At 39.2% G+C, this 21,742-nt stretch overlaps 2 protein-coding genes across 2 annotated transcripts in view; one reads left to right on the forward strand and one right to left on the reverse strand.

Moving 5' to 3' along the window:
- LOC140239314 (ER membrane protein complex subunit 1-like) overlaps positions 1-8,529 on the forward strand; it is a 32,208-nt gene extending 23,679 nt beyond the window's left edge. The window contains exons 19-23 of the mRNA XM_072319186.1: positions 898-977; positions 1,472-1,602; positions 2,154-2,311; positions 3,031-3,106; positions 4,098-8,529. Of these exons, the coding sequence (XP_072175287.1) occupies positions 898-977; positions 1,472-1,602; positions 2,154-2,311; positions 3,031-3,106; positions 4,098-4,258 (606 nt within the window). The 3' untranslated portion in view covers positions 4,259-8,529. The remainder of the gene's footprint in view (positions 1-897; positions 978-1,471; positions 1,603-2,153; positions 2,312-3,030; positions 3,107-4,097) is intronic.
- Positions 8,530-10,348: 1,819 nt separating this feature from the next.
- Positions 10,349-21,354, reverse strand: LOC140238841 (E3 ubiquitin-protein ligase TRAIP-like). The gene is made up of 10 exons (XM_072318738.1): positions 21,253-21,354; positions 20,146-20,278; positions 19,153-19,320; positions 18,328-18,422; positions 17,133-17,246; positions 16,589-16,676; positions 15,922-16,103; positions 15,118-15,307; positions 14,029-14,184; positions 10,349-12,604 (listed from the first exon to the last, which is right to left on the reverse strand). The coding sequence occupies exons 1-10, from the start codon at positions 21,345-21,347 to the stop codon at positions 12,491-12,493; spliced, it is 1,335 nt and encodes a 444-aa protein (XP_072174839.1). The 5' UTR covers positions 21,348-21,354; the 3' UTR covers positions 10,349-12,490.
- Positions 21,355-21,742: the final 388 nt, after the last annotated feature.

Raw genomic sequence — 21,742 nt, forward strand, 5'->3', positions numbered from 1 at the left:
TGAGGGGGGCGGTATCATTCACCTGTTCTTAACCCGTTGAGGACGAGTCCCAAGTATACTCGGGCAGGTGTCTATGGGAAATGTGCGTTGTAGCAATATCAGTCCGTCCTCAACGGGTTAAACAGGGGTCGCACTTAACTTTTTTTTTAACTAGCCAGGCGGACTACTTAGAATCAATTTTGACACTGAAGCAATGTTTTGGCTAGCCAGACAGACTAGTAACTTCAGAATTTTATGATTTTTAGCTAGTCCGACGTGATTTTGGGTGGCCAATGGCCAGCGGACCATCGCCAATTTCGAACCCTGTTAAGTGTGGGAATGACACACATCAAGGGATTTGCAACCTGCTTTTAGTAGAGTCTTTTGTGTGCAGGATTTGTAACTATCTATCACACATGATTTCCACTTTATTTCCTGTTCCGTGGACAGAATGCTTTGTCTTTTAACAGAGTGAATGGCATGATAATGTACACATTTTGGTCAACTAGTCTCAATGAGTTTAAGAATGGTTGTGAGCCACATTATAATGGTATACAGGATCGCTGAATGTATGCAGTTATCAAGATACCAGAATCTCACTTCTTGAAAGGCATCATGATGGCAATTCTTGCTGGAATGGCAACTTCTCGTATTGCAACAGCCAATCAGGAAGCTAGATTGTTGTCATTGCCGTGACACTTGCCATTGCTGCAAGAGTTATTATCCAAGCAGCTTTTTATGAAATGCAACCTAGATCTTATCTATTATATCATGTCTTTAACTGTTTGCTTGTGTTGTTTTTGTCTTTTCGTCATAGGAGTTTATTCCTGAATTACAGTGCACCTATCTTGTATATGGATATTTCGTTATTTGTGACCGTATAATGTGTGGCACATAATTGTGGTTTGTCTCCTGCAGTACCAGTATTGGAACAGTCGGTTCAGGAGAAATGAGATCACCGTGTTGGAACTCTTTGAAGGCAAAAAGCAGAAAAATAGGTGAGTCGGCATGCCTGTAGTCTTACTTCAATGCTCTTCCTGTACATCATCCAAATTCATTATGCTGTTTTCTCAAGCGATATTTTTAACATGGTGTCGGGAAGAGAATCTTAACGTGACATATCACTACATATCATTATGTTGACATTAACCTAAGATATTATGAACTATGTCATGTACTGCAAATGATTGTAAGGTTATGAAAACTCAGCAATGATTTGGAGGGAGAAGGAGCTATGGTTGCTAGTGTCAGCTCAACACATCTTTACACTGTATTCTACATTTACACACTACTTGGAGGCTTTATGAGGCAGTGATATTATTGCCTCGTCCAATCATCTTATATCGTTGAAAATAATGTGACTATTTCAGGAAATGGTGTACAAACATTTCAGCACTTTCTTACAAAACGTCTGATTTTCACAAAGCTTCTACTATTCTGTCAGTGTGATTAAACTCTATTTGTTAATGTTCTGTTCTTTCATCTTTCACAGCACGCTATTTTCCTCCCTGGATCCACCAAACATTCCGCTGGTTGAGAGACAGTCGTACGTCCTTCCTGTGTCCCTTCAGGCAATGTCTGCTACCTACACTGAGAAGGGGATCACTGCCAGGCATCTACTCAGTGAGTTCTAGTTTCTTTAGAATTCTATGATTTCTACTTTGGGAGTTCTAGTTTTATTGGAATTCTATGACTTCTACTCAATTCCCATTTCTTAGGAGTTCCCATTTCTTAGGAATTCTTCTGTGAGTTCTAGTTTGTTTGGAATTTTGGAAAATCTGCTGATTGAGTTCTAGTTTCTTTGGAATTCTAAGAATTCTCAATTCTATAGTATCCTTTAAATTCTAGGAATTTTCCTCAGTTCTTAATTCCTTGGAATTCCACAAATTTTACTGGTGAATTCTTCTAGTCCTTCGGAAACTGGGAATTCACAGTTCAGGGTCCTCATCGCAATTTCCTTGTGAAGTTACAGAGTGGTAAGCTTCATTGAGATCCTTGAGCACGAGTGTAGAAAGCATCTTGAAGGCATTTCCCTCTTACAATGTATATGCAGATCAAGTTAGAAATCGCTGTTACTGCCATTATCATATTTTGCTCGTGAAGGACATTCCGTGAAATCAAGCTGAAGAAGCTCAATAAGCTACTGTTATTCCACCCCCCCCCCCCTCCCACAGTGGCCCTGTCTACCGGAGGTCTCCTCTCGCTTCCCAAGCGCTTCCTTGATCCCAGGAGGCCTCTGGAGCTGAAGGCGGAGCACAGGGAGGAGGGACTGATCCCATACCTACCGGAGCTTCCAGTCGCCCACCAGTCCATGGTCAACTACAACCAGTCGGTGAGTCCACGTACCATTGGGGGTTGTGGTGGTGGGGGAAGTGGGAGGGCGTGGCAGTCCACCACCTCTATGCTAATTTTCTCCTACGGAGGCAATGCATGTCATGTCTTCGTCATTCATTGCAAGCTGTTGGATAATTGGAAAATGGACAACAGTGTTTAACCATGTTTGCATGGTGGACACATATTTAGCTCATCTGAGCCAAATAGCTCAAAGCGACTTATTGCAAGCGTTCACTATCCAACATCCATCATGAGGTACGTAAACTTGTTCACATTTTCATCTCTGTCTTGGAAATTGTTTGCTAGAGTTGTGACCGAACTGGGTGGAGTCATGAGTTGGGGGGGGGGGGGGATCATAGTTTGTACAAATGCCAGTTACGGTAGTGTACCCCAAGTAAGGAGGGTGTTGCCCAAGGAATCTGCAGCAATCCCTGAATCCTGAGAGTTTGTTTGTTTTGTGTTTTTTTTTGCTTGCTTGCTTTTTTTTTCTTCATTTTTTAATCTTTTTTTTGTCTTCTTTTGTCTTCTGTCTATCTCTGTATTCACTACTTATGTAAGGTAAACCAGTTGCTAGAATAGAGGTGGTTTTCCAAAGAACCCTGTTTGATATACAAAACACATAAATATGATGATTCTATAACAATACTAGTTACACACCGCATCTCATTTTTGGTTTTTTATTTGTTCTGTGCTTTGCTTCTGGATTGACCGTTGCAGATATTTGGCGTAACTGGTATACAAACGGCCCCGGCGGGCCTGGAATCAACATGTCTTGTTCTTACGTATGGATTAGGTGAGTCTTGACCAATGCAAAGGAGATTTCATTAGAAATGATCAAACTTAAAACAGTATCTGTATTACGAAAGATCATTGTGCAGACCTTATGAATATTATAGTTTTGTGCTATTTGCACTTATTTGTTTTACTTCTCGAGGTACACATTCATTATGTACTTGTGTATGAAGTATTCCAAAATTGTTAACTAGAATGTTTCAGTATGTAAACTGTGTGACTGATGTATGCCAAGTAAAAAAGATGAGATGTACCGCAGTATTAGTTAAGTATTTGACAAGGAAGGGGGATTTACCCCAAATGTTTGTGTGGACTTAGTGAATGCAGAAATATTAGTAGCAGACATCAGTGAAATGTGAGAAGAAAAAAAAAATGAACTACACATTCAAATGTGTGTCCTGTTTCTGAATGGATTGTCACATTTTCTTCAAACTTCATTCATGTGTACTAATATTTCTGCATTCACTGAGTCTATATGTTTCTTTGAGGTAAATTCTCCTTTCAGGAGGTTATTTTCCCATATTTGTCTTTGGCATGTTTCATACTTAGTTTGTACAATGTTTGGAAGACTAATTTTTTAATCGACCCAATGCGCCTCGAAAGCTTGTCATTTGAACACATGGTTTCGTGATTATGTATCAGTGTTCTGTTGTAAATTGTGCCTAAGCATTATGTTTGGCTCTTTCTGTCTGAAGTATGATTGTGATGACATAGATGATAATAATAAAAAAATGTTATTTGAATGAATAGATTAATTATTGAATGAATGTGATTGATATGTGTGTGTGTGGGTGTATGTATGCATATGTGAGTGCTAAGGTACCGGTACTCCAAAATTTTAATGGAAAAGATTGGATAAGGACATCCGTGAAAATAACAAAGTCTCTAGGCTTGTTACTTTTTCCTATACTGTTGAGCTACTACTATACATCATCAATGATTACATCATATCATTATCTCTTCATTTTTGTCACTGGAAAATTGTGCTACAGATTTTTACTTCACACGTGTGATGCCATCAAACCTGTTTGACGTCCTGAAGGAGGATTTCGACTACATGTTCATCGTCATGGTTCTCATAGCCCTGGTCGTGGCCGCCGTCTCGACCAGGAGGTTAGCCTCGCTGAAAGCCTTGCGACAGGCCTGGAGATAGCCCCACATCCCTTCTGTAGGTTAAACGCTGTAAGGTAGATAAGTCCGGAGTCCCGGTCACAACTCTCTGCGCAGATTGTGTATTTGTTTGTTCTTTTGTTCTTGCGTATGCGTGTCTGCAGCTGTGTCTTGGTCGTGGATCCACTCCTGCAGTGGTTGTGTCCCGTGCAGGCGACTTCTTGTTGCCACATGAAAATTCCTCCCTTCTCTTACCAACAAGAACCGACGAGATGAATGTACATACAACTCCAGTGCAAGTGCCACATGCAACTGTAACTTGACTCGACATTATACAGCATGGTACGTGGCCAAAAGGTGTCTCTCCACTCAAGTGAAACCACAGCAAGGAGCAGAGTGTATAATGCGATTTCCTCCCTACGACTACACGTTACCCTCGTTCATTCAAAGCAGAGCGAAATTCAGAAATTCATGATTGGATACATCCAGTAGCCTCTTACAGCTGTTTGCGTACACCTGCGTGCCTCCCAAAACTTGCGAGTCACATGGGTTTTTGGCCGTGAACCAGCTGCAGACTGCAGAGCAATGCACAGTGAGTTGTGACCGGGACTTTGAGTGAGTACTCCAAGGTAGACCCTGAAAGGTGGACTCTTGAAGGTAGTTTGTCTCATCCTTATTATTGGACTCCTGTCTTTAAACTACCGTCCTGCAAATCTAATAGCAATGTGAGTTGTGCGTGTACAACAATGTGATTATGGACTCGATGACTCACTTGTTATCAGGAGAACTTCACTCATACTTTTGCCTGAGCCTTTTCTTTTTGAGATTAAGTTTTGATGTGAAAGCTCCTGTGCTAAGTATGACTGGTAGAATGGAGTACTTTAAAATGAGGAATGTTCGCATGCATTTTAATTTCGTGAATTTCGCGAGCACCAAGATTCGCAAATTTAAAATGCATGTGAAAGTTCTTGTCTACACTATATGCATTGAATGCCAGTGGCAATTGGCGAAAATTTCATGCCGCGAATATATCATGTTTTACAGTAATGTATGCTGTGGATAGAATCTTCACCAAATTCAAGATTAGGGGTCAGATTAATATGTTGGGATGAAAGGAATTGATAGTCTTTGATGCATCTTGTGAAATGATGCTGCTTTGACAACGTAAGGCTAACTGCCAGACAGGGAATTTCTGGAGGTGGAAGATATTTCGGTAATTGTCCAACCACACTAGGCAAGAAAGTTTGAATGACTCTTATAGCTACATTCATTATGCATCAGAAATTCAAGTCAGAACATTTTTTTTTTTGACAAACTTCAAGAATATAGACTTGATGTATGGCTGTGTTTGATGGACGAGTCCAACCAGGACTCAAACTCTGGGGTGAAATGCCACCTAGGCAAAAAGTGACTGTGAGAGTTTACTCAAAGTAATTCATGGATGCTGTTTTATGAAAATCCTTTGTCCTGGCATCAATCAATGTGAAATCTCTCACAACCAGTGATATGACAGTTGTTGAAATAAATGACATATGTTAAACTGTCATGCCGTTGGGTTCAGGGTAGGATTAATGTCTGCAAACAAAAGTGCCCATATTTGTATTCTATTTCACCATATATGTAGAAGGTAGTTAGTTTGTAGTGGATTATATATCAACACTTGAGGGATGAAGTTATCATGATAGGCTTTTCATTTGTATGTGTGGACTATGACCGTATCACAAGTGATTTTGACTTGCCAAATGTGTGGAATTTTTCAGAAATTTAGAATTTGTGGATGTACGGTGGGGTTAAACTCAGTGTGACAACATGTTGGAAGCCAAAGGTGAAGAGATGGACTTGGTGTATTTTGAAGTTTACTTGACATATTTTGTCACCAAACAAGAGCTATTCAGTCCTTACTACAGGCTGATATTATGAGCCAAGTTGTAGCCTCTGTCCAAGGCTTTCTTGCTGTGCTACTTGGCAAGCGAAAGAGCCATCACAAGAGTCAAAGTCAAGCCGCCAGTGAGAAGCGAGCCAGGCAAGATGGCCCTTGGAGAATCACTGGAATTTAAAAAACATTTTCACCTGTGAATTACCGATTTTCACTACCAGCGTTTGGCAACGAGTGGCATCCAGTTAGTGGGGCTCTCTTTCAAGAAGCTTGTGCATGATACATTTCGCACCAACAGCCAATGGCGTTAGGCAATTCCATTGGTCGAAGTGACAAAGTGAATTGTTCCATAGGACTTTCTACTAGCTCATTCATAATAAAGACATGATAATGACAACAGATCTCAAAAGACCTGTAATGTGCGTGGCTTCCATGCTTTTTGCTCCCAACTGTCAGTGCTAACAGCGTGAAGACCTTTGATGAAGTTTAGCCGAATTGTGTATGACTGTAAGAAACATTTTTGTTCAAATTTTAAGCCCCAAAACGTGGGCACGTTCCGTGCAATTCTGTGTACATTCTGCACAGGCCTTGAAACATTCTTTTGAAATGACATCATTATTTGAGAATTCCTATATGATATCATGACATGAAGGTTTGTTCATTATATGCATACATATTTCAACTAATCTTGCTCGTACTGACTTCATTTAACCTCGGTTGTCATGAAGTTAATTGCGATTAAAAAACAAAATGAGATACAGTGGATCCTTGTTATATGAGAGGTTAGATGCAACAAAATTGTGTAACAAGGAGATTTACAGGTACCAAATGTATATATTTCTTTATATTTGTATCCTGCAAAAAGTAAAAAAAAAAAGAAAAAAAGAAATAGCACTCCTGATAACAAGGTTATTGTCATGGTTTTTAGATCCCCATAATAGGAGTGTCACAGTTTTCTTGGCTTGTATGCTGAGGTAGGAGCCATCAGACTTTTGTGTCATGCTTCAAGTCAGTGCTGATTGCCGTGGTTCAAGTTACATGTGACTTCACATATAATTCTGAAAAAGAAAAGGAGTGTTACAAACTATGTGTGTAAAGCACATTCACAAACTAGAGGGGTGAGTTCATCCCAGCTTTAGTCTCTCATTGATGTGCACCAAAATCTTTGCTATCTTTCCTTAAAAAAAAAAAAAGGAGAAAGAAATCTAATTGACAGAAATTGTTAATGTCTTCTAACATTTGGTTATTCTTTTGTTGCACTGGTTCAGCAGTGATAATTCTCTGTAAAGGAGAAGTCTCAGTTGCTACATGAATGCCCAAAATAGACAGAAAAGACTGGATGGGAAAGATTTGAGGTGGAGACATCGTCATTTCATATGCAAAACTGTGAGAGATATAACATAAGAACTGAATTTTTCATAACATTTATCAGTGAAACTTACTGTGGTTTGTTTGACTGTAAGTCTGTTTGTCAAAGTCAGCTTTTTAGGTTTCAGCATCCTAGTTGCTCCCTGTTAAAACAAATGTGTGAAATTCATACTGCCATACTATGAGACCTCTGTTCAGCAATTATGGCCAGAGTAAATCATCACTTGTACATGTATATCAACTTTGGTCAGAGGGCATTTCTATGAAAAATACCGCCCCCCCCCCCCGAAAAAAAAAAGAAAGAAAGAAAGAAAAGGAACCAAAATACATGTATATTGTGGTTTCGAAATTTTAACTCCACTTAATTGTCATAAAGATAATGAGTGAATATTTCCAGAGGGATCAGAATATGTCAAAAAGTACTCTCATGAAGATAATTGCAAATGATTGTAAGTTCACTGAAATTTTGCCCAGCTTGAAAAGATATGCAGGCGAAAATCTCAACTTTTACAGTGTGCTTGCAGCATTATTTAAGAGGGTGTGTCTTATTCTGGTATTGAGTGCCGAAAGAAATGTTTGAAATCGCATTCCAGATGTACTAGTACAGTATTTGATGCGGACGCACAAGTGTAATGTACCACAGATTAATTAGTCACCAATTAATTCTTTAAGTTGATTTTCTTGTTCTTGATGAAAGGTCTGTGAATTGTAGCTATTGATTTATTTGTATTATTTATGTGATTAGACAGTGGAAAGAAGTAGGGAGAAAATGAAAATTGTGTATCAAATTCTGTGATTGGAAAAAATGTTGCAATAAATTTACACTGTATTATGCATTTTGTTGGTAGGCACAGAGATTTAGCAGATGACCCAACGAAACATGAAATCATTTGGTGACAGCTAAATATTTTGTAATTCTTTGTACCGTCTTGTTTTGTTTTGTCTTTCTGAATTCCAGACTGTATTATTGTCAAAGCGCTTTGTACCAGGAACTGGTGCATTTTATGCATATGATTATGGTGAATAGTTTATGTTGACATTCACAGAACATTAAATATCATGTTTGGTAAGAGAAACATGTGTTTCGAATGGTTATTTCAACTGATTTTGGCATATATTTGCATGATAATGCAGTTTATTATTAGTGTTATCATTGTTATTCTTTCTATATTTGTACTTCATCACCGCACCAGGTGAAATGTACATACAGTCAACCTTGCCCAAATCGAATCTATTTGGACTGAAGAAATAGCTTCGACTTTGACTTATAGGATAAGGATTAAAATCAATAGAATATAAAGAGAAGAGGACTTAAAAAGACCTTTGACTTACATGGTTATTCAATTCATGCGAGGTCGACGTAAGCAAGGTAGACTGTATCTCATTATGATAAGATGTGTGTGTGCGTGAGTGTGTGTGTTTGTGTGTGTAAAATGAGACATTAATGTGCAGACGGATAGACAAATACATGTACATAGGATAGTTTACAATATGAATACATCTGTATGATGACATAAATCTGAAAAAATGTTTTAAAGACAGCCAATCCCTTTTGCATGCAAATTTTTGAAAAATTGGTGAGAACACTTGGGTATTGAAGAGAACACCATTTGGAAACCTGTAAATTTTGAACTCAAGAGGGTCTTCATTTGTTTAGTTAAATTGACCGTTAAGATTTGAATAATTTTTGCGAACTTCGCAAAAATTACAAATCTAAATACTAGTCTAGTTTTACAGACCTGTGTGATGCACTTAGTTGTACATGTAGTTCATGTAAGTGGTGTGTTGTTATTTGCCATTGATAACAAAGTAAGAGAAGCTAGTGTATTCTTCTTTTCTGACAGCTTTAACATGCATATCTGTTGTTCGAAGTACAAGTATCATATTACAACCACAGGAGGATTAATGTATGCAGCTGTGCCTAGTACACAGAATACGTTACAGTGAGCGTTTGGTGCATTATTTGAATTTTAATTGCTAACAACCTTCAAATATTACAGAAATGTTCTAGATTTACAATAGTCTTGTCATTCTGGTGGAATGTATCATGTTCTGTGCTATTTGGGAAGGAATGCAAAAGGGAAGGGGCATCTTTAAAGGGTGTGTACAGTTCTGGTCGAGGTGAGGATTTAGCTTTTAACGTTTTGCGAGATATTCAGAAACCACTCTATGAGATGTCAAAGAGCATGCAGTTCTAAGGGGTATCAAAAGTTTATTTGATGAAAATCGGCTTTGAAATGGTTGAGATAGCCAAAAACAAGGTGAAACAAAGAGATCCTAATAAAGTTGTGGCATGTCGCCTTTTATTATTAGCACTTTTTTGCATATGTCAGCCATTTGAAAACCAATTTTCATCAAATAAACGTTGAATCCTTCTTAAAATTACATGCTTTTTCATATTTCATAAGAGGCTTTTCATTATCTCACTTAGGAATGTTAAAAATATGAATCCCCACCTCAACCAGTACTGTACAATCCCTTTAACAGCAACACTTTAGACAGAGCTGAATCTGGAAAATGTTCATTTTTATCATTGTGTCATATTGTCCTATGCAGTCATCCTTTGGTGCACATCTAATTTTACATCAATCAGATGGCTGCTTTTTAAAGTCATTGGGTAAATGATATACAGTGTAGTCTGTTGTGAAAAGTTGTGAAATACAGAACAATCTGCTTATCTTCCATCGAATTTGTCAGAAAAGGGATGAAAAGAATCATTGGTACCTTCTAACTTTCAAATCTACAAAAAATTACAAAATTATGTGTAAACTTCTGCCAGAATACATGTATAGCCATGGTGTTTAGTCATATCCTGACTGAACTGAAATGCACATGACAAAAACTTGTTTTGAAAGGAATGAGAATACAGAGTAATACAGTAGTTTCCTTCTTCAAAAAAAGATTTTTCATATATTTTATTAACACATTTACAGCAATATGAATAAATTACATGATACACAATAATGATGTCCAGTACAGTCATCAGGTCATTTACAATACATTATTCATTTACAACTGGCAGGCATCGTACCATCCAGAGTAACGTGCTAACCATAATTTTTCAAACAAAGTTTGTGGGCTCCAAACTTTCACAAAAATACCATTCCCCCCCCCCCCCAAAAAAAAAGCACTAGCGAAACCCCCTCCAAAAAACAAACAAACAAACAAACAAACTGTTTAAACAAAGAAAATAAAAATAAAGAGAGCTAAAAATCTTCTGAGAATCTATATGAAGATGCTTTACACCAGACTCCCATTCTTGTTCTTACACACTGTTGGATGTAGCTGAATCTTTTTGTAACGTAACACCTTGAGACCAGTGAAATCAATTTCTTAATTTTGCAACATCACGTTCTAAAAAAAACAAAGAAATTCATACCATACGAAAAACATGTTGACTTTGGAGCACAAAAATGTACTTTGTTGCAATGAGATTAGAGTAATTAAACCTCGCCAAAGTCAAATCCAATGGAACACTGAAAAATCCTTTGACAGGTGTGAACTGCAACTTACACGATAGAATTAACACATGTTTATTATACCCATCCGAGGTAAAATTTGTCTTCACTTTGGTTGATTGGTTATTGTCTCTCATCCATGAAGATTGCTGCATATGATACACATACATACTTGACAACATTAGTTGGAGGATTAAGATTATCAAAAATTAGGATATAGGGGGAAAAAAAAAGCACACAGAAGCAAATTTTACTTCTGAATGGAGGCCTTCTCAAGATCTGACCTTTACATGTGACATTCTGATCAGAGTATGAGACAGTCCTGTAATAAGCAAAAAAGAAAAAGAAAAAAAGATACTAAGAAAATTACCAGCTGCAGGTGTATATCAAGATCATATGAATAGCTTCCATAGTACCCATTATAGAATTGGTTGCAAGAATCCTGCAATCTCATTGGTCGAGAACTGTGTGTGGATTTTCTACTGGCCACACGCTCTCTCACAGTGGTAAACATGCTATCGTGCACTTATAGCAAGAGTATGCGCACTTGTAACAAAGGTTCGCGCACTTCATGTTAGATGCCTATTGGCTGAAAAATCATGCATCCAGTACTTTTGCCATGCATCTAGTAATTACTGGATGCATGAGGTTCGGGCTTTCATCTATGGCAAGCCAAAAGGAAATGCATCCAGTAAATTTGCCATCGGGTAACATGATCGAAAAATGGATTTTTGGCAGGAAAACTGTCCCCATTCTATAACACAGATGACGCACATGTCTTTTCATGCGTCAGTCAGAATATAGTGTGCATGCGGTAACTATGGAATTTAGCCTAAACTGTTAAGCGTTCCATAGTTAACTTATGCACACAATTCGGACTGACGCACTCAGACCTGTGCGTCATTTATGGCCTCATTTTCAGTCACATTTAAGATGATTTCGTCTTGAAGTCCAACACCTGAGAAGCACTCTCGTGTCTCCCAGCAATGCAAACAAAAGTTGGGTTAACTTCATTCTGTGATTCTCAAGGACCATCCCTCGAAGAGGTGACGGAACCATCTCCACAGACAAGACAAGAATCTTTTGATGTTGCCACGATGTTCTCTTCTTCAGTTGTCAAGGCAGACTTCCAAAGACATTTTCAAACAATGAAAAAAAAAATGATGAGGTATGTCAAGATCACTTCAACAGTTTGCATGGTACCCACCGATGGCTTCGTTCTCTCTCACATTCGTGATGACCTCGTCTTGAAGTCCTACACCTGAGAAGCATTGGCCTCATGTCCCCCGGCAAACAAAGGTTGGGTTTACTTCATTCTGAGATTTTCGAGGACCTTCCCTTTAAGATGTGATGGAACCATCTCCACAGACAAGAAAAGAATCTGTTATGATGTTCTCATCTTCAGGTGTCGAGCAGATTTCCAGATTATGTGTTCAAACTGTTCAAAAACCAAATGAGACATGCTACATCCTCGTCACGAGATGCTACAACTTTGGCCGTTGCACCACCATTGGTTGCCATGGCAAGCTCCTCCTGACCTCACGAGATGGATGAGCATCCTCAGTCAGTCTTGTCATGACGTCATGAACTTGTCCAGAGTGGGCAGGGGATGCTGGCAGGGCTTGCCTGAGGGTTTCCGCTTCACTCCTCGAGGAACCTTCTTGAGATTCGGTCTGATGATTGTGGGCTGAGGGAGCGAAAAGGGACCACAGGAAGGAGGAAAACAAACAGAGGTGAGAGGAAGGGGAAGTTAAGGAAATCAACGAAGCTCCACTGATTAAAATTACATGCTCGCCAGGCCTTTCATGAAAATGATGCAACATGAAAAAGTTTGGAATACTCCATAAGTTTTCAAATACAAAATCTTGCACAGGCAAAGTTCACCAAGTTTGGACCCACACAGAAACTTACGTAAAAGTTGCCACAAAATTATAATGGGCAAAGTCCACAGAGATTGACCTAGCATAAAAAAAGAAGATGATCATTTCAATTGCATGAATTTCCTCTTTTACTTTATTTGCTGATGACATACAGTTTTGCTTTTCAATGAATGCATTACTACCATATTTATTGATCTGTTTTACCGGATGACAGTACATACACAAATCCTTAAAGTTAATTTTTTTCCTTTAGTTTCTTATGAAATGTATGACAATAGTATGATGATTGACATCATTTATCCTGGGTAGATTGTAAGTGCTAAAACTGAGGGCCCTGCCAGTTTTATTTCCCAAGCATATCGCGAGGTACCCATTTGAACACCTGTGTCAAGAGAAACAGAGTGGGCAAAACGTTTTGTCTGAGAACATTTACAGCGAGGCAAGACTTGGAAGTTAGGAACTCCTCTGTATGAGTTCAGAGCCCTATTTACTACACTACAGTGCTCCAATATCATACAAAAATTTGGGGTGGTGAGGCATTGAGTTTTTACAGAAAGTTTGCACTCTGTACCACAAAGGTGAAAATTTTACACACTTAAAAAAATCCTTGCCACTCACTGCATTAAGAGGATTTTTTTGTGTTTATACTGTACATGTAGTTAATGGTGGCTGTAGATGTGCTATTAGAAATAGCATATGTTCATGCCAACAAAATATAGTAAACAAAACAGTTACTGTATATGCCATATATTTCGCGAGTCTAAATTTTCGTGAATCGGGAATGTGAGTTTTCGCGAGTGGTTAAATTTGCGATCGTTGAGTCTTGTACTGAACAGAGAAATGTACACGTGTATGTCACATCCACATTGGGATCAGAGTCAATATTTTCGCGTGTCTTTAATTTCACGAGTAGCACCTGACTCACGAAATTGGCGAAAATAGAAACCCCGCGAAATATTCGGCGTATACAGTATATGATTTAATTCTTATGCTGCTGTCTCATCATGCTGCAAAATGTGAAGAAAATACTGTATCACAAAATATTCTACATTCATGACATCTGAAATAGTTTGAAGGGGTTCTTGTGCAAACAAAGAATTGCCATATCCCCTTTGCGTATCAGCCTCATATCTTTTGGGGTGTGGGCAAAACTTCCCTATACAATGAAAGATTCCACATTTCACTATGTTAGAAGTAATTGAATTGAATTATGATAGAATTCAAGGGATACATGTTGGATGAAGGTCTCGTGTCCACCCAAGCCGTCGTAGCCCTTTCTGATGCTACACTGGTTCTTTACGGCCTGCAGCGGTCTCCTCTGGTTGAACAGACTGGAGGAGGCCAGGGTGCTTCTCCATGCCGACGCCTCGGCCGCATCACTCTCCGTCTACAGCGGATGGTAACACGACAATGAGAACACAAGGAATGGTGAGCGGCAGAAAAAAAAAGAACAAGAGAAGGGGGTGGGGCGAGGCAAAATGGTAGATCATGGAAAGGTCATGTGACAAGACAGTATTGCACGAGTAACAAAGTGATGTTGTCTCAGTCTTTTGTTACAGCTTGGGTTGGAACCAGGTTCGAGCATAAACACTCGGGCCATGCAGGTGAGGTTGTTTAGAACCAGTTTCCATGGCGATGATTGGCTAAGACATCACACCTTGGCACTCTATACTCATAGTGGACGAGACAATTGCTGATAGGGAACAAGACAAGCAGTGACACTGGAAATCTGACAAAGCTAACAGCCTTTTCCTACTCGGCTGATGATGCACGTTTCAAGAGAACAACACTGCATGGTCTTAAAGGGACAAGAAATTTCGTTATCACAGTAGATCCTGTCAAATTGTCACTACCTAGTAGTCTTGTCGACACACATTTCTTCTTTTTGTTTGTTTCCTTTTTGTCTTGTTTGCAGATACTGTGACTAAAAGGATTTTTTTTTTCAATACATCTCTCTGTATCTTCAAGGCAAATTTTGCCCTGTAATGAAAGAATTAAATGTCCCTGCGATGAAAAGACCTCACATCTCAATTGGAATGTATCTAAGGACCCTCCAAACTCCATTTTGAATATGAAAAATACTGAAAAGAGTTTTAAAACAGAGCAATTATTAATACACTTCAAAACAATGTTCACACACCATTTGACATCAAGACTGATATTATTTTGCGAAAATGTTTCCAAAAACTGAGAAAGTTTTTTTCCTCTCTTGAAAATTCATGATTTTGAGATGCAAGGTCTTGTCATAACATAGACAAAAAGCAGTGTGTCTGATATCTAGAGCACACTGCGAGCTTAAGTAAAATATTCCGCTCCACACCTTCTTCTTTTTGTTGGCCAGGGAGGTGGTCTTGACGAAAGGAATGCCCAGCTCTCTGCAGGTGTTTTTGGTCTCAACGCTGGGTGAGGGCAGGACAAGGTCGGGGGTGCTGGGGTCACCTGGGTCAAGCACAATGTCATCCCCCTCTTCGGGAAGACTCAGCCGTGGCTTCTTGCTCATGTTAATGGGTCTGCCGGAAAAATAAAATGACAATATGATTTCAGAGGGGGAGACTTTGGTTTTTAAGCCCACTTTGATCAATTTTACAAGATGAAAATGAGAAATTAGCCCCCACTTTGCCCCCTGGTACTGAGCTCAAATGGAGGCAACCCTAGATCTGACAGACATAAACCTGAAACTGCACTCACAAACACTCTTACTTATAGCACTGTAACTCTATGTATCATTTCTGATTTTAAAGAAGCCTTTTTAAAGATTATCTAAGTTGGGGGTTCTGGGACCCCTGGAGGGCCCCAAAGTGGGGCATGGTGTCCATTTGTACAAATTAGGAGGGTACCCTGGGTCTGCCAAGAACAAACTTGAAACTACAGTAAGGTTGCCAAGAACAAACTTGAAACTACAGTTATCAATGTTCTTACTCATAGCACTAATTCAGCTCTATCACTTCTGGTTCTAATGGAGGTTTTTAAAGATTCCTTCATGGGGTTTTTGAAGAGAAGTTGCAATGTTGCATGTGAGCTAAAAAATTTCAAGAGGTGGTTACACACACAAACCCATACACACACACACATCGACATACACAAACACAATGCCATTTCTTCTGACACATAGCACAAGACTAACGTGATGCACAAGGCTTGCTGAAGGGGCGTGGCTTTCCCACCACCATGGGCATCCAGGAGGCCGCTCATGACCTCTATCCTCTCTTTCAGCTCCGCCCGCTCCGCCTCCAAGCTCTGGACGTCATCCTGGAGCGACACCACTGAGTGCTGTAGTGCCTCAGTGTCCTTGGTCCGTTGACTTAGCTTGGGGATGGTGTACAGGAGAGAAGTGGTTACATTGAGGTTGAAATGCAAAGCTCCTGTTATGAACTCTAGAAAAAGAAAATGCTTTGACAACTGGTTATATTTGTATAGAAGCAATGCAACTTCCCATTTTTCAAAACTACCAGTTTTCGATCTCTTGTTTTTTAATTTTTGTTTTTGTATTTGACAGTATAGGCTTCAAATGAAAAGCAGTAGCATGATTTGATTCCATAAGCTAGAATGTAGTTCTAATTGGTACGTAACATGAAAACATTATGCTAGCATTAATCATATGCTGCACAGCTCATGTACTTCAGAGGGATTTGTAATAATGAACATTTCATAGACATTGCTTGCATTTTACTAAGCTAAGATGAGCTAACATCTCCAAATTCCACAGATGATATTGTATGCTGAGACTACTTTTGCAAATTTTGATGGGGGTATAGATCAGACAAGGTTACCTAAAATGGCCTGATACTCACCAATCTGCTTTGTTGCTGCATGTTTTTCTTCAGCTGCCCGAGTTCATCTTTCAGCTGTTTCCTTGAGTCTTTGATGTTCTCGAATTCCCTGAATAACAAATAATTGCATCAACAAAATAACAATATCTACACATCTTTTTACAGTACAGCACTTGCACTTACATAAACGTGCCAATGACTGTAGGCTTTGATGCATTCTTTTTTCTTTCTGCTTACTTTCACATTACACCTCAGTATAGGTTTTTTTTTTTTCCTACATATGAGGTGCAACTAAAGTGTGTTGCATTATCTTCATTGTTACACACCTATATCATGCATAAAACATAAACAAACTAATTCACACTAATCTATCACACTTGCAACAAAGTCCATCTATGATGATGCATCATACATTCTTCTGTTTTGACAGATGTAGAAACATTTGATACAGACAGAAAGGGCAGAGAACAAGAGATATGGGCTGCGATATGGGGGGGGGGGGGGAGGAGAGATAGAAGGGGAGCGAGGAGTACAGGAAAAGTGAACAGCGAAATGATTCAAATACCTCTTCAGGGAGGTGCAGTAGGTTGCCAGTTCTTTCACTGCTCGTGGTCCATCACCAACGTCTCTTAGCATGTCCTCCACTCTGTCTGCATTCTGTGACATCACAACTTCATACCTGTCACATGGAGACAACGAAAAAAAAAAAACCCTAGACACATTTAATTCTTTCTCTGCTTTGTTTGCTAATTGGCACTTGTTCAGAGACTGGCACATAAGTACGGAAACTAACTATCTACAAAAAGCGATTACCTAATCCCCTAATGATATTGTATTACCATGCCCTTCCTGTGGGATTATATCGCTTCAACTGAGAGGGCTTGATGACTTTTTGAGTGGGTCAAGTTCGGAGGGATTACTGAATGATGATTAGAAGGCTTGGCAAATTAAGTAAAGTGCCTACGCACATTAAAAAGCATCACCACAAAACCTCATAGTATCACATTGCTTCTGCAGTCTCATACAGGGATATAAGATCATTGACATAAATTAAACCTGGTGGATTACATAAGTGAATTCTCTATTGTTTTTTTCTGACTCTAACTTGAGCAACTGAAGATCAAAGCAGAAGAACTCCATGTCTCAGTTTTCATTCAGACAAAATAAACCTGGTTTGTAATACATTCGTACAGAGATCTACACACTTCTTCAATAATGCAATGAAGCCATTCAAGAAATTTGTGGGTGCATAGTACTCACAAAACATTTTTCTGGGTCTTGTTTTCAAGTCATTTTAATATCACCCATTCTCAACTACAGCGTAAACAAACTTCATGAAACTAATGTCACATAATCAGTATATATTTCACATTTCTTCTCTATTTTATATCCACACTCTTGTAAAACTGTAAGATTAATGCATGATGCCACTGTCAGAATGTGATGTCCTAAAATCCAGTGGGACAATGTCTATAAATGTTGCCGGCATTAGCATCTTCTTCTCCATGACTGAGGATAACAAAACATAGAGTCAGTGGATAGAGAAACAGAATGAAGCTGACTCTGTGCCTCCATCATCATCTGTCCGCTTCTCAATCAGTGATGATCGGCTGTGCAACAGAAAAATGCACAATTTTTGCCAAAAGCCATCATTTCCAGGCATACCATCTTTCAAATCGAGAGTGAAGATTGTCACAGATTATGAAAACACTTGCATAAAACCAGTGAAACACAGCCAGACACTTTGTTCCCCCACTGACCTTTCAAACAATTGCAGCTTTTCCCTGAGTTTTTTTGCCTCCCTCTTGGCCTCCTTAGCTTCATCCATGCGGTAACTCATGACAGATAGTTGCTTCTGCATTCGAGAAAGCAACAGAGAAACAAGAACACACAAAAAGTAACAAGTGGAAAAAGAGAGAATATAGCAAGTAAAAAACAACATATCATTATATGAACGTTCAAATCACTTCCTTTTCTGTCTCTCGCATTTTGTTTTCACTGCATTTCCCCCTGAAATGTTCTAGGAGTAAATCTCATTTAGTGAAGCAGATGACAACTTATGGTGTTGCTTTTTCCATGGATGTAGCTGGGCAATATTCATCTCATCACAACTTATGGCAACTGCAAATAGCATTAACAGTGTACAGAGGTAATTCCCTGATACAATGTATATAAATCTCTTTCTAAGAGGAGACAGATCTTGTTTACATGTGTGACAATCCTACTGTAGAAATGTCCTGAAAACACACACAAAACAGGTCTTGCACTAACCTAACGGTCACCACCTCCCCCCCCCCCAAAAAAAAAAATAATAATAATTGCAAATCGTAAAATTTGTATGCTTCATTAAGTTTTGTAACAGATTTCGATGGAATGGCCTCACACTGACTTCCATGTTCCCCCTTAAAATCTTATATTGGTTGCTGACTTTGAAGACCAAAAGTCAATTTGAATAATATTACATGCACATATGTAACGATGATTGACAGCTGAGACAAAGTGATGACTTTCCATAACTTTCCCTTCACTTTTCCTGATACATGTCACTCTTGAAGAGGTAACTAAGAAGATGAAGAGAGGTTTACCTTGAGGGCTTCGTTGGTGGACTGCTCGTCCGTCAGCCTCTTGGTCAGCTTCTTGATGTTCTTGTCCAGGGTCTTGGTCCGATCGCTGAGGTGGTCATTCTCCTCCAGGAGGTCCGACTTCTCCTTCTGCTTCTTGCTGAGCTGTGCCTGGAGCTCGCCCAGCTGGTTCTGGGAGGGACAAGCAATGATGGATGATTAGGGTTATACAGTCCTACCTTTTCTATCCGGAATTGTCAGGATTGGGGCTAATCTGGCCGGATATTGGAGACTCAAAGTTTAATACACACAGCTGCCGAAGAACGATTGCCTGTACTGTGCCTTGATTAAATGAAAAGTTTTCTGTGTGTTCTTGCAGTGATTTGGGGGTAGTGAATGTCTGAATGCATGTTCTTTGGATGAAAAATTAGATCTGAATGTACGCTAATTATGTTAAGAATAATATGTAATTCATCTGCAGTGTGTTTGTGAAGGAATTTTGTTTGAGTTTGAAATCCCTCTTTCCCCTGTATTATTAGATTGAAAAAAAAAAGTCACACCGAGATCGCATCCGAATAATAGAGAGATCCAGATAAAGGGAGGCCCGATTGGAGAGGTTGGACTTTAGTATGAATTCTCACTTGCAAATCTGAAAAAAATTATGATGAGAATCACGAAAATGATATGGGACCCTGATTTTTTTTTCCCCCTTTGATGTTTGCCTAATCTCCCTATAAATCATGCTACTGATAATCAGTTATCAACTTTTGATTTTGATGTGGACAAATATGACACATTTCTCTTCAGATATTCCTCTGATATTCAGTCGACATTCATAGTAATTTCACAAACAATCCGAATAGACCATTTCGTAAATCCACTTTGCGCATGAGCAGGAAAAGGTCATTAGTACAAACAGGAATGTTACTTTAGCTTAAATTCACTGAGATAACCTCAGAAAAATGGTTTCTCGTCCTGGATTAAGTGGTGGTGACTGTAAACTGTCCGCCATCTTACCTTGAGTCTTGTTGGATCAAGCTGCCCATCCTCCTCATCCTGTACCTCAAAGAAGAGTCGGACGATGCTTCTCTGTGTGGTACGCTGTCTACACTGGGGGCAGGTGGAGGAAGTGTTTACCCACTGCAACAGGCTGCAAATAATGTGAGATGAAGACGCAGTAGATTAATGCATCTATGACTAGTGAACTGTATACCCCATACTTTTTTTTACAAATACAATATTACTGAACTGAGGTAAGACAATTTCGTGAGTTGCTGGATATGTGATGGAATACGACAGTGACAATAAAGAAAAGGTGTAATCCTCTTTGACGAGAAAAGTTAAGAGTTTCGAGGTTATATACCTACTGTACCATGCATTGGAGTTGGGAGGCAATATCTACAAGAGATATCAATTTTGCAAAATCAAAAATAAGAGGCAAAATGCCCTATGTTTATTTATTTGATTATCAACTACAAAAATGTCCATCTGAAAAGAGGAAAACATTCTTTTTTATGACAATGCAATGGACCAAATCAATTTCTTATTATATTAAAGCCTTGCAATAAGCACGATTTTCAGATATTTATTAAATTTATAGGAAACAACTTTCACCCACCAACAAGTACTGTATACGCCGAATATTTCGCGAGGCTTTTATTTTCGCGAATTTCGCGAGTCAGGTGCTATTCGCAAAATTAAAGACACGCGAAAATATTGACTCTGATCCCTACGTGAATACGACCTATGCGTGTACATCATTTCTCTGTTCAGTACAGGACTCCACAATCGCAAATTTAACCACTCGCGAAATCGTCGGGAATTCCCGATTCGCGAAAATTTAGACTCGCGAAATATATGGCGTATACAGTATATCATTTCACTTCAAGGTGATATGAATGCAATGCTGCAAGTATTGTCAGAGTTTTGATAAACTGTCTGAATATCTCCTTTGAATATCTAGGGGGGTTCTGGGACTTTGGACCCTGTGGCTGTGCTAAATCTGACTCTTTTAACTGTTAGGCCTACTACTCTGATTAATCTCTGGGCGTTATGGACCTGAGTCAGTCCAGACATGTGATTTGAGATGTGGCTTGCTGAGACAACTCAGTTGAATTTTCTCACCAATGCTCATGAAAAACGTGACCACAGGGGGTCGCAACGACGACGTGATCCGACTCGAAGAAGTCAGCGCAAATCGAACAAACGGCAGGAATCATGCTTGGCTCATCCTCCCTCCGGCTCTCTCAGTCTCATGATCACGTACGTAGTTTGTATACAGCCTAATAGGACTCTGTTGGGGAGATCTACAATACAAAGTGAAAGACAATCAAGAGAAATTGCAACATTGCAACAACTAACAAGTTACTTTCCTAGTGCTAGCATCAACAACACAGATGATTCCCTATTTAAACTGCGACAAGCCCCAACTGGTTACAAGGAGCGCTCGGGCCGGGGTTAATCCTTCCCCTGACGTTACTATAGGCCATAAATTGCCTTAGACTCTATCAAACGAACAGTAGGCCTAGGGCCTAAACCTTATGGATCTACAGACACGACAGACAGTGTTAGTATTTACATAACCAACTGGTTGTATGTGCACCATCACATTTAT

Source organism: Diadema setosum, chromosome 15 (genome assembly GCF_964275005.1).
Source record: "Diadema setosum chromosome 15, eeDiaSeto1, whole genome shotgun sequence".
Taxonomy (NCBI): domain Eukaryota; kingdom Metazoa; phylum Echinodermata; class Echinoidea; order Diadematoida; family Diadematidae; genus Diadema; species Diadema setosum.